At 30.0% G+C, this 11,153-nt stretch overlaps 2 protein-coding genes across 2 annotated transcripts in view; one reads left to right on the top strand and one right to left on the bottom strand.

Moving 5' to 3' along the window:
• Positions 1-689: 689 nt before the first annotated feature.
• On the bottom strand, positions 690-1,611 carry LOC111416455 (proteasome subunit alpha type-6-like). The gene has a single exon (XM_023048476.2). It carries the CDS (start codon positions 1,515-1,517, stop codon positions 777-779), a length of 741 nt encoding a protein of 246 aa, XP_022904244.2. The 5' UTR covers positions 1,518-1,611; the 3' UTR covers positions 690-776.
• Positions 1,612-1,808: 197 nt separating this feature from the next.
• LOC111416408 (periodic tryptophan protein 2 homolog) overlaps positions 1,809-11,153 on the top strand; it is a 9,707-nt gene continuing 362 nt past the window's right edge. Inside the window, exons 1-10 of the mRNA XM_023048414.2 lie at positions 1,809-1,936; positions 2,015-2,127; positions 2,179-2,402; positions 2,450-2,621; positions 4,997-5,180; positions 5,233-5,473; positions 5,524-6,119; positions 9,933-10,391; positions 10,443-10,839; positions 10,909-11,128. Of these exons, the coding sequence (XP_022904182.2) occupies positions 1,919-1,936; positions 2,015-2,127; positions 2,179-2,402; positions 2,450-2,621; positions 4,997-5,180; positions 5,233-5,473; positions 5,524-6,119; positions 9,933-10,391; positions 10,443-10,839; positions 10,909-11,128 (2,624 nt within the window). The 5' untranslated portion in view covers positions 1,809-1,918. The remainder of the gene's footprint in view (positions 1,937-2,014; positions 2,128-2,178; positions 2,403-2,449; positions 2,622-4,996; positions 5,181-5,232; positions 5,474-5,523; positions 6,120-9,932; positions 10,392-10,442; positions 10,840-10,908; positions 11,129-11,153) is intronic.

The following is an 11,153-nucleotide window of genomic DNA, read 5'->3' as shown; positions in this document are numbered from 1 at the left end:
TAATATTTAAAAATTAAATGCTATCTTCATTGTTGTTAACTTCGGGTTTAATGTTTTTTATTCTAAGTTTTTTGAGATAAGTGGGCCATCTTTGGACTCATTTTAAAGGCTTTTTAATGAAGATGACAAATATGTCAAAATTGACGTTGACGTTTCAAACCGGAACTAATTGTATCTCGAGTTTGGACTCATTTTAAAGGAGCATGCGATGCTGTAATAAAAGTTTAGTAACATTTTATGGAACCAGTTCAAGTTGGTGACATTGGGTCATTAATATTTCTAGTTGTCAATGTGTGTTGAAACCATTTAAACACGTTCTTAGAATCGAATACAAGATCCACAATGAAAAGAACTGAGCAATTTCTCTTATTTTGGAAGGTGTACATGAAACATTGTTTTCAGGTGAATACATTTTGTGTTTTGACAATTTCTAATTGTCAATTCAAATTTCTATTTTCCGGTGTTACCAACTGCTACATACCTGTTTCCCTACATTGTGACAATTTATTTTATTTTTGTTAAAAAAAAAAGAGGATAAAAACGCGAATCACATAAATTAGCAAAAAACACGACTTAAAGCATTCATTAAAAAACTCGTGGCTTTATAGAGTTTAATTTTGGGAGTTTGATAAAAAAAATTGAGGTTATCTTTTTTTTAAACGTCAACATTAGCATAAATTGAGGTTAGGTTGAATTTCTTTTATTAATTTATTGATTCATTAACCCATACAGAAAAAAAAAAATACAAAAATCAATCAAAATTAACCTATTTAATATTAATCCTTTTCCGCAATAGCAACAAGGTGTTTATCAATTTCATTTTCACCCAATTTTGTAAATTTCGGATTATCCTTACTAACAACTCCAACTTCAATCTCTGATGGTTTAAAATCAACTGATAAAACGCTTGATAAACAGCTAATAGCCAATTGAATAACCTCATCAAATTGCAACTCTTGTTTCTTCTTTAATTTCTTCTCTAAATAACTGTTTGCCTCAGTTTGTTTCGACCCAACACTAACAGCTCGATATCCACAATAATATCCAGCAGGATCAGTCTTATAGACACACGGTCCTTTTTCTTGATCATATCCAATTAAAATCATCGAACAACCCAATGGTCTCATTTCAGCATTTTGAGTATAAACTTGGGATATATCAGCGATTCTTCTACACAAAGAATCAATGGGCATCTCATAACCATATTTATACTTGAATTGGGCTGCTTCGTAACGAGCTCTTTGCACCTGCGATTTACTATCAGCAATCATTCCAGTCATAACACACCCAGAATGTTCGGTTAGTTGAAATAAATGCCCTATTGTCTCGGAATCGATGAGTTTATCAGGAATCTTTTTTTGAGTAACACAAACAGCCGAATCGACTCCTTTTAGAGCAATCGACGTGAGTCCAGCTTGATTAATAGCTTTAAAAGCATATTCTACCTGGTAAAGTCTTCCTTCGGGTGAAAAGATCGTTATGTGACGATCAAAACCGGCACTGCTACCTCTAGACATCTTTTCATAAAACTTTTTAACGATTTTAAACCGGTGATTGACAAAGCACAATGATTATGAAGTTTTTGTTGGGTGTCGCGAATTTAGAGGTTATATGTCAAAATTAGGTGAAATGAACGTTAGATGAAATGATTTTTTTTTAAAGAGAATAATTATTTTCTTAATTTAACTATAAATTAATTATTTAATTGAATTTATAATTAATTATTGTTAATAAATATATTTAGTAATAATAATCTAAAATTTATTTAATTTAATTTAGTGATTAACTTATAGAGGTCGCCTCTATCTTAAAAACACGCGTGCTGTCAAAAAATTGTTGATTCAAAATAGTAATTGAAATAAAATCGTTTTAATAATTAATTAAAACGAATTAATTTAATTTTATTAATGAAATCACGATGAAATTTGCGTATAAAGTGAGTGTCTTTAAATTTAAACCAAAATATGAGAATTTTAGCGTTAAAACAAACCTAACCTAACTTTTTTCCATTTAGTTCAGCAACTTGCTGGGTTCTGTTTATAAAAAGGGCGATTTGCTTTTCTCCCCCGATGGAAACTCGGTTATTAGTCCCGTTGGGAATCGTATAACAATATTCGATTTACGAAGGTATAAATTTTAAATAAAATAATCAAACATAACCTCATTTTTTTTTTTTAGAAATAAATCGACAACTCTTCCCATTGAAAGTCGATATAATTACAACGCGTTAGATATAAGTCCTAACGGTTGTACTTTAGTGGCGATTAATGAAAAAGGTGATGCACAAATAATAAGTTTAATCTCACAAACTGTAGTGCATCGATATCGATTTAAACGAAAAGTGAATGCTGTTAAATTTAGCCCCGATGGCAAACATTTCGCGGTTTGTAAAGAGAGTAATGGTAAGTTTTTGAAGTTGTGGTGATTAATTTATACTTTGCTTGGTTAGTTTTTGTGTTTAAGGCTCCAGGTCAATTTACTGGTGAATATAACGCCTTTGTTATGGAACGGGTTTTCCATGGAAATTTCGATGTTACTACATGTTTGGATTGGTCTTTTGATTCAAAAGTTTTAGCAGTTGGTTCAAAAGATATGACTGTTAAATTATACCCTCTTGATAAGTATGTAATTAATAATTTTTTAATAACTACCTTATAATATATACCTTATAAATGAGTTTTCTAAAATGAAATAAATGTGAATAATCATTATTCACACATAATCAACTTGATAGACTAATAATAATTAATTGAAACGTCAACATTTCAAAAAACCTCAATTTAATTTAAGTTTTTAGGGCTTTTTGAAGGTTTGACATTAAAAAAACCTAAACAAATTCCTTTTGTCTTATGATTTAAGCATAAATGAATTAATTTTCGTAAAAAAACATGACGTTTTATTAAATTGACGTTTAATTTTGACAAATGGTTGTGAAGTTGGTTGCAGTTGGTAACATTGAATTTGTGTCACATTGACGTTTAAATTTTATTCAAAAATTTATTTAAAAAATGAGTTTTAAAGCGTAGTCATTTTTCACAGAGTGAATAATAATAGCGGTGAATAATCATTATTCATGGGTAATCAACTTGACAAACTAATAATAATTATTTGAAACGTCAAAATTTCAAAAAACGTCAATTTAATTTAATTTTTTTAGGACTTTCTAAAGGTTTGACATTAATAAAACGTTTACAAATTCTTTTTTTCGTATAATTTAAGCATAAATTAATTAATTTTCATAAAAAAAACATGACGTTTCATAAAATTGACATTTAATTTTGATAAATTGTTGTGAAGTTGGTTACAGTTGGTATCATTGAATTTCTGTCACATTGACATTTAAACATTAGTTCTAGTGATAGTGTAAAACTAGAACATTAGACCTAGAACTAGAAAGTATCGGGTTTAGCCGTGCGTCTTCAGATCTTTAATCAATGTGAAATGATCCAAAAAAACACGTTAAAAATAAAAAGAAAGTACTGAAAAGTGACTAACACTACATTAACTTCAGTTATAAAACTTCTATTATATAATAACTAACTTCAGGTTTAAAATGTCAACCTCAATTTTGACATATTTGTAATCGTCGTGAAAAATCCCTTAAAATGAGTCCAAACATGATACGTTTAATTCCAATATTACTCGAGATATAAGCAACTTCCGATTTGAAATGTCAATGTCATTTTGACATATTCTTAATTTTTATAAAATGCCACAATATTTGTCACAAAAACAAAAATATGATTAAAAAAAATCAAAAATTAAGGTTGGTATTAATATTTAAAAATTAAATTGCTAACTTCGGGTTTAATGTTTTTTATTTTAACTTTTTTGTTTTTTGAGAAGTGCGTCTTGTTTGGACTCATTTTAAAGGTTTTTTAATAAAGAATACATCATGAAAGAACACCATGAAGTTGTCCATTTGTCTGTTATATGATAACTAACTTCAGGTTTAAAATGTCAACCTCAATTTTGACATATTTGTAATCTTTATTAAAAATCCTTTAAAATGAGTACAAACACGACATATTTATTTTCAATATTAATGAAGTTATGGTCAACTTCCGGTTAAGAATGTCAACGTCAATTTTGACATATTTGTAATCGTCGTGAAAAATCCTTTAAAATGAGTCCAAACATGATACGTTTAATTACAATAATTACAATATTACTCGAGATATAAGCAACTTCCGGTTTGAAATGTCAATGTCATTTTGACATATTCTTAATTTTTATAAAGTCTTAATATTTGTCACAAAAACAAAAATATAATAAAAAAAATCAAAAATTAAGGTTGGTATTAATATTTAAAAATTAAATTGCTATCTTCATTGTTGCTAACTTCGGGTTTAATGTTTTTTATTCTAACTTTTTTGTTTTTTGAGATAACTGCATCGTGTTTGGACTCATTTTAAAGGATTTTTAATGAAGATGACAAATATGTCAAAATTGACGTTGACGTTTCAAACCGGAAGTGATTGTATCTCCATTAATATCAAAGTTAAATATGTCGAGTTTGGACTCATTTTAAAGGATTTTTCATAAAGATTACGAATATAATAATAAAATTAAAGTTGACATTGACAACTGAACTTTTTTCCACGACTAAACCCGAATGTTTCTAGTTCTCGTTTTAGTTTTAATTTTTAGTTAATATTAGAACTAGAAATATTCGGGTTTAGCCGCACGTCTCTCAAGACGGCAAAGGTTTGACATTAAAAAAAACATAAACATATTTTTTTCGTATGATTTAAGCATAAATTAATTAATATTCATAAAAAAAACATGACGTTTCATAAAATTGACATTTAATTTTGACAAATTGTTGTGAAGTTGGTTAGAGTTGGTAACATTGAATTTGTGTCACATTGACGTATAAACTTTATTCAAAAATTTATTTAAAAAAATAAATAAACTTAACCTTAGTGAATAATAGCTCTCATTATATGCTCGTATAATAATATACTAATTATTTTAATTAATTATTTATGTTAAGATGGAAAGATTTTCGGATGTACACCTTGGGAAGTCACACCGATGCCATTACAGGGTGTTTCTTTGAAAGACACAGTTTGGATATGATTACTATTAGTCAAAACGGCCAATTATGCGTTTGGGAGTCATCGAAAGAAACTAAGGATCTTATTCCGATCGAGAATGGTCCCGAAAAAAAGAGATCTGTAATCATTTTTTTTTAATTAAATTAATTTTGTTTAAATAAAATATCTTTAGAAAAATACCGAAGATTTAATTGAAGACGAAATCGATGTTTCTAAAATTAAGGAGCGTAGCGATGAGGAAATCGCTGCGAGTTTAAAAGAACTCGAAATTGAAGAGGAGTCAAAGAATGAGGATCGAATTTTTTATAAAAGAATTGCAAAACATTATATAGCTAACGATATTAAAAAAGATAACCACGATGCTACATTAACTGCGGTTGCTTATCATAAAGAACTTAAAATTCTTGTTACGGGTAAAATTATTAAAAATTTTTTTTGAAAAAGATCAAAATTACTTTTTTAGGTTATTCAACTGGAGCTTTTGTTATATACGAAATGCCCGAGGTTAATTTAATCCATTCTTTAAGCATTTCTGATAACATCATCACTTCAATTTGTTTAAATAAAACCGCTGATTGGATCGCAATTGGTTGCGGGGGATACGGACAATTACTCGTTTGGGAGTGGCAAAGTGAAACTTACGTTATGAAACAACAAGGACATACAAACAACATGAATTGTGTTGCTTATTCCACCGATGGGTTAATTTTAGCAACCGGGGGGGAAGATGGAAAAATTAAATTATGGAATGTTCATTCTGGATATTGTTTTGTAACATTCACTGAGCACACAAACGCAATTTCCGGCTTAGCTTTTAGCGGAAATAAAAAATTCGTTGTTAGTTGTTCCCTAGATGGAACTGTTCGATGTTTCGACGTCGTCCGTTATAGAAATTTTCGCACTTTAGCGTCACCCCGACCAGTTCAATTATCATGCGTAGCGGTTGATACAAGTGGGGAATTTATTGCTGCAGGAGGACAAGATATTTTTGAAATTTTTCTTTGGTCAGTTAAAATGGGGCGATTATTGGAGATTTTAAGTGGACATGAAGGACCAATTGTAAGTAATAAATGCGTGAAAAAAGTGAGGTTATTTTTTTTGAGTTGTCAAAAAAATGAGGTTACTTTTTAAGCTGTCAAATTAAAAAGTGAGGTTATAATTTAATTAAATAAGAAAAATTCAAGAATCATCCAAAAAGAAATGACCCTAAAAACACGTTAAAAATAAAAAGAAAGTGCGGAAAAGTGTAGAACACACTGAAAAATCACATTAAAATTTTGATGTGACGTTTTGTGATAACGACTAATTACCTGTCGTTAGATAGACTGTGTGTCAATAGACTCTGTGTTAATACTAGAACTAACACTAGGTCGAAAACCTAGAAACATTCGGATTTAGTCGCACGTCTCTCAAGACGGCTAAACCCGCATGATTCTAGTTCTAGGTGTAGTGTTAGTTCTAGTGATAGTGCAAAACTAGAACTAACACTAGACTTAGAACTAGAAAGTATCGGGTTGGGTTGTACAATGACAAAATATTGGAAATTTTATCTTTAAACGTCATTCAAATGTCACTTTTTATAAATTTGACAGTTAGAATGTCAATTGGTAGCAAAAATTGAGGTTGACATGTCATTTAGTCATGTCAAAAACCGGAGCCTTCAGATGAAACACCCTTGTTTCTAGACTTTCGATGCATAACGACTGACTACCTGTCGTTAAATAGACTGTGTGTCAATAGACTCTGTATTAATATTAGAACTAACACTAGATCGAAAACTAGAAACATTCGGATTTAGTCGCACGTCTCTCAAGACGGCTAAACCCGAATGATTCTAGTTCCAAGTCTTGTGTTAGTTCTAGTGATAGTGTAAAACTAGAACTAACACTAGACCTAGAACTAGAAACATTCGATACATACTTTCATCATTCGATACTTTCTAGTTCTAGGTCTAGTGTTAGTTCTAGTTTTAGTTCAATAAAAATATGAAACATAATGATATTTTATGTTAACCAGCGCTACTTACCACTATCACTAGAACTAACATTAGCCCTAGAACTAGAAACATTCAGACATATTGCATTTTATCTGGGACAAAGTAAGTATAGTTCATTTTTTTTCTATAATACCTGTCAAATTGTTGTAAAGTTGGCAAAATTAACAGGGAGTTTTGTTTTATCATGTTTTGAAGTAATTATGTCACATTGACGTTTGAGCTTTCGTTATTCAAAAAGAAAAGGTGCATAAGAAGTGTTGTGGGGTGTTTATTTGCCATTTACTTACCTAGAAAAGGTATTTTATTCTATTTAATTACTTTGTAGCACGTTTTTATAGCAAATATGTACTTCGTCAAAATCGTATTTATCTAAAAATTTATTAGTATTTTAACCTCAACTAATTAGTTACTGACAATGTTACTAAAAATCATGAAAACAACATAAATTTTATAAGGGTCCTAGATAATACCAACAGAAACCCTAAATAATTTACATTGACAAGTATTATAGAAAAAAAACGAACTATAGGTACTGGTTTCTTTCATTTTAAGTGAAATTCACTGTATAATGTAATGTAATGTACTTCCTCCTAACTTCATGTTGTTTCGTTTTGACAACTGACAAAAGTCAAACTATTTAAATGTCAATCAAAACAGGTAAATTTTTGCTTAAATGTATTAATATTACATCATAAATTGGCACGATTATCTAATCTAACTTTATCGTATGATGAAAACTAATCAAATTTGATAGTTAGAATGTCAATTAGTAGCAAATATTGAAGTTGACATGCCATTTAGAATGTCAAACTGTAAGAAAATTGTAAATTTAAACAAAATTATATTTAATGTCAAATTTGACGTTTTGGGTAATTTAATAATGGTTAAGTTTTAATTAATTTACCGAGTTCAACATGACGTTTAAATGTCAAATTTGGCGTTTTGAGTAATTTGATAAACGTTAAATTTTAATTAATTAATTTTCTAAATTCAAAATGACGTTTAAATGTCAAATCGTCATTGGCTACGTTCATTTATTAATTGACGTTCTAACTGTCAAATTTGATTATTTTGCCTCACACGAAGATTTTAACGTCAAAAGAAATGACGTCTAAATGATAGTTTAAAGACAAGATTGACAATTCGACATTATAAATGACATATTTACCTTATTTTCTGCTACCAATTGACTTTGTAACTGTAAAGATTCAGCATGTACCATCACAAGTAGATTTTAATGTCAAAAGTCACATTTGAATGACATCTTAATGATTAAATTTACAGTTTGACATTCTAATTGACATGTCAACCTCAATTTTTGCTACCAATTGACGTTCTAACTGTCAAATTTGATTATTTTGCCTCATACGAAGATTTTAACGTCATAAGTAACGACGTCTAAATGATAGTTTAAAGACAAGATTGACAATTTGACATTATAAATGACATATTTACCTTATTTTTGCTACCAATTGACGTTTTAACTGTCAAATTTGAACATTTTGCATCACAAGTAGATTTTAATGTTAAAAATGACATTTAAATGACACCTTAAAGATTAAATTTACATTACAAGATTCTAGTTCCAAGTCTTGTGTTAGTTCTAGTTTTAGTACAATAAAAGTATGCAACATAGTGATTTCTTATGCTAACTATCACTACCTACCATTGTCACTAAAACTAACACAAGACCTAGAATCATTCGGATTTAGCCCCAAGTCTCTCAAGACGGCTAAACCCGAATGATTCTAGGTCTTGTGTTAGTTCTAGTGATAGTGTAAAACTAGAACTAACCCTAGGATTAGAAAGTATCGGGTTTAATTTAATCTCTATCTGAAGACGCATGGCTAACCCAACCCAAAATTTACAACCTATCCTCTGCTCCATGCCCAACCCAACATTTAAGAAATTCGCATGAGTTTAAATGTTAATTAACCTACTTAACTCAATAATAAATCAGTAAATTAGGTGAATCCGAATGTAACTTTTATAGATATGGCAATTTTTAAGTCTGTAATGGAAGGGACACAAAAAGATATTATTTAACAGAAGAATAGTTTCAGTAAATAGTTTTCAGCCAGTAGTATTGTAATCTCCAAGCACTTAGTAGTGTTTTGGCAGCAGTATATAGTCTTCTAAAAGCATTAAATAGTCTTTGCCAACAATATCTAGCTTTCTACAAGCAATTAGTAGTCTTTCCAACAATATTTAGCATTCTGAAAGTAGTTAATAGTCTTTTGGAAACAGTATCTTGTCTTTTCCAAACAGGTCGTAATCTTTTCTAGTAATATATAGCGCTCTGAAAACAGTAAGTAGTCTTATGGAAGCAATATCTCGTCTTTCCAATGAGTTTGTAGTTGTTTGTTAGCACTATTTAGTCTTCTATAAGCAGATTGTAATCTTTTCCACCAATATCTAGCATTTTGGAAGCAGTAGGTACCTTTTTTGGAGAGCATCTCTCTTTCCAAGTAGTTATTTGTCTTTTCCAGTAATATTTAGCATTCTGGCAACATTAAGTAGCTTTTTGGGAATCATATCTTTTCTTTCCAAGCAGTTATTAGTCTTTTTCAGCAGTATCTAACATTTTGGAAGCAATAGGTATTATTTTGAAAACAGTATCTAGTTTTTTCCAAGCATTTTAAAAGCAGTAGATAACTTTTTGAAATAGTATTCTCTCTTTCCAGTCAGTTTTTAGTCTTTTACTAGCAGTATTTAATCTTCTGATAGCAATAATTAGTCTTTTGCCAACACTATCTAACATTCAAGAGCCAATAAGTTAAAGACTTTAGATTCTCTTTAGGTTTAGGACTTTAGGTTTTAACCAAATGTGTTACAAAAATATTATGAATTATACCAAATTTTTTTATTTTTTTTAGGGAGGTCTTTCTTTTAACCCAACGCCAGGAAGTACAGTTTTAGCTTCAGTTTCTTGGGATAAAACACTTCGCATTTGGGATGCCATCGAAAAAGGATCAGCTCACGAATCGATCGAGATACAAAGTGATGGAATTTGTGTCGCTTTTAAACCGGACGGTTTAGAAGTAGCCGTTGGGACTTTAAACGGAGATATAACCTGTTTTAATATAAAAACAGCTCAACAAACTGCTAGTATTTCGGGAAAAAATGATTTAGGAAGTGGAAGATCCGATACGGATTTAATAACGGCTCAACAATCGTTAAAAGCTAAATCATTTACAACGCTTTGTTTTTCCGCGGATGGTGAATCAATTCTAGCTGGTGGTCATTCTAAAAACGTTTGTATTTATAACGTTAAAGAAGGGATTATCATAAAGAAATTCGAAGTCACTCAAAATCGATCGTTTGATGCTGTCGATGTAAATATCTCTTCATTGTATTTAATTTATTTTAAAGTTAATTATTTTTAGGATTTTATAAATCGGCGTAAAATGACCGAGTTTGGAAATATCGCTTTAATTGAAGAGAGAGAACCTTTAGAAGGCGGAAATATTTCAATTAAATTACCTGGAGTACAGAAGGGCGATATGACAGCTCGTAGTTTTAAACCGGAAGTTCGTGTATTTTCGCTTCAATTTTCACCGACTGGGCAAGCTTTTGCGGCGGCTACTACGGAGGGGTTATTAATTTATTCTTTGTGCGTTGGGTTGGTTTTCGATCCGTGGAATTTAGAGCTTGGGGTGACGCCGAAAGCTATAAAAGAAGCTATTTTTAAAAAAGAACACGTCAATGCTTTATCTATGGCTATAAAATTGAATGAAATCGATTTAATACAAGAAGCCATGGAAAGCGTTCCAATTAAAGATGGTAATTTATTTTTAATTAGTTTAATTACTTAAAAAAATAATAAATAAATGATTTTTTTTAACTTTTCAGTTGAGTTAGTGATTACGAATTTGGGAGAAAAATATATTGAGCGACTTTTAATCATCTTAGCTAATGCTTTGGATAATTCACGCCATTTAGAATTTTATTTGTTGTGGGCGCAAAGTATTTTAACTTACCACGGTCCTGGTATTAAATCCCAACAAAATATGCCGGCTTTAATTGCTATTCAAAAAAGTTTAACAAGAAAATTTTCGCAATTATCAAAAATGTATGTTTTATATAGCGTGTCAATC

Source organism: Onthophagus taurus, chromosome 3 (assembly GCF_036711975.1).
Source record: "Onthophagus taurus isolate NC chromosome 3, IU_Otau_3.0, whole genome shotgun sequence".
In the NCBI taxonomy this organism is placed as follows: domain Eukaryota; kingdom Metazoa; phylum Arthropoda; class Insecta; order Coleoptera; family Scarabaeidae; genus Onthophagus; species Onthophagus taurus.
The sequence above is the reverse complement of the archived record's forward strand: the minus strand, read 5'-3'. Positions and strand labels throughout refer to the sequence as shown.

What these genes read in the sequence shown, in the direction of transcription:
- LOC111416455 (XM_023048476.2), bottom strand. Translation starts at nt 1,517, where the DNA reads ATGTCTAGAGGTAGCAGTGCCGGTTTTGATCGTCACATAACGATCTTT.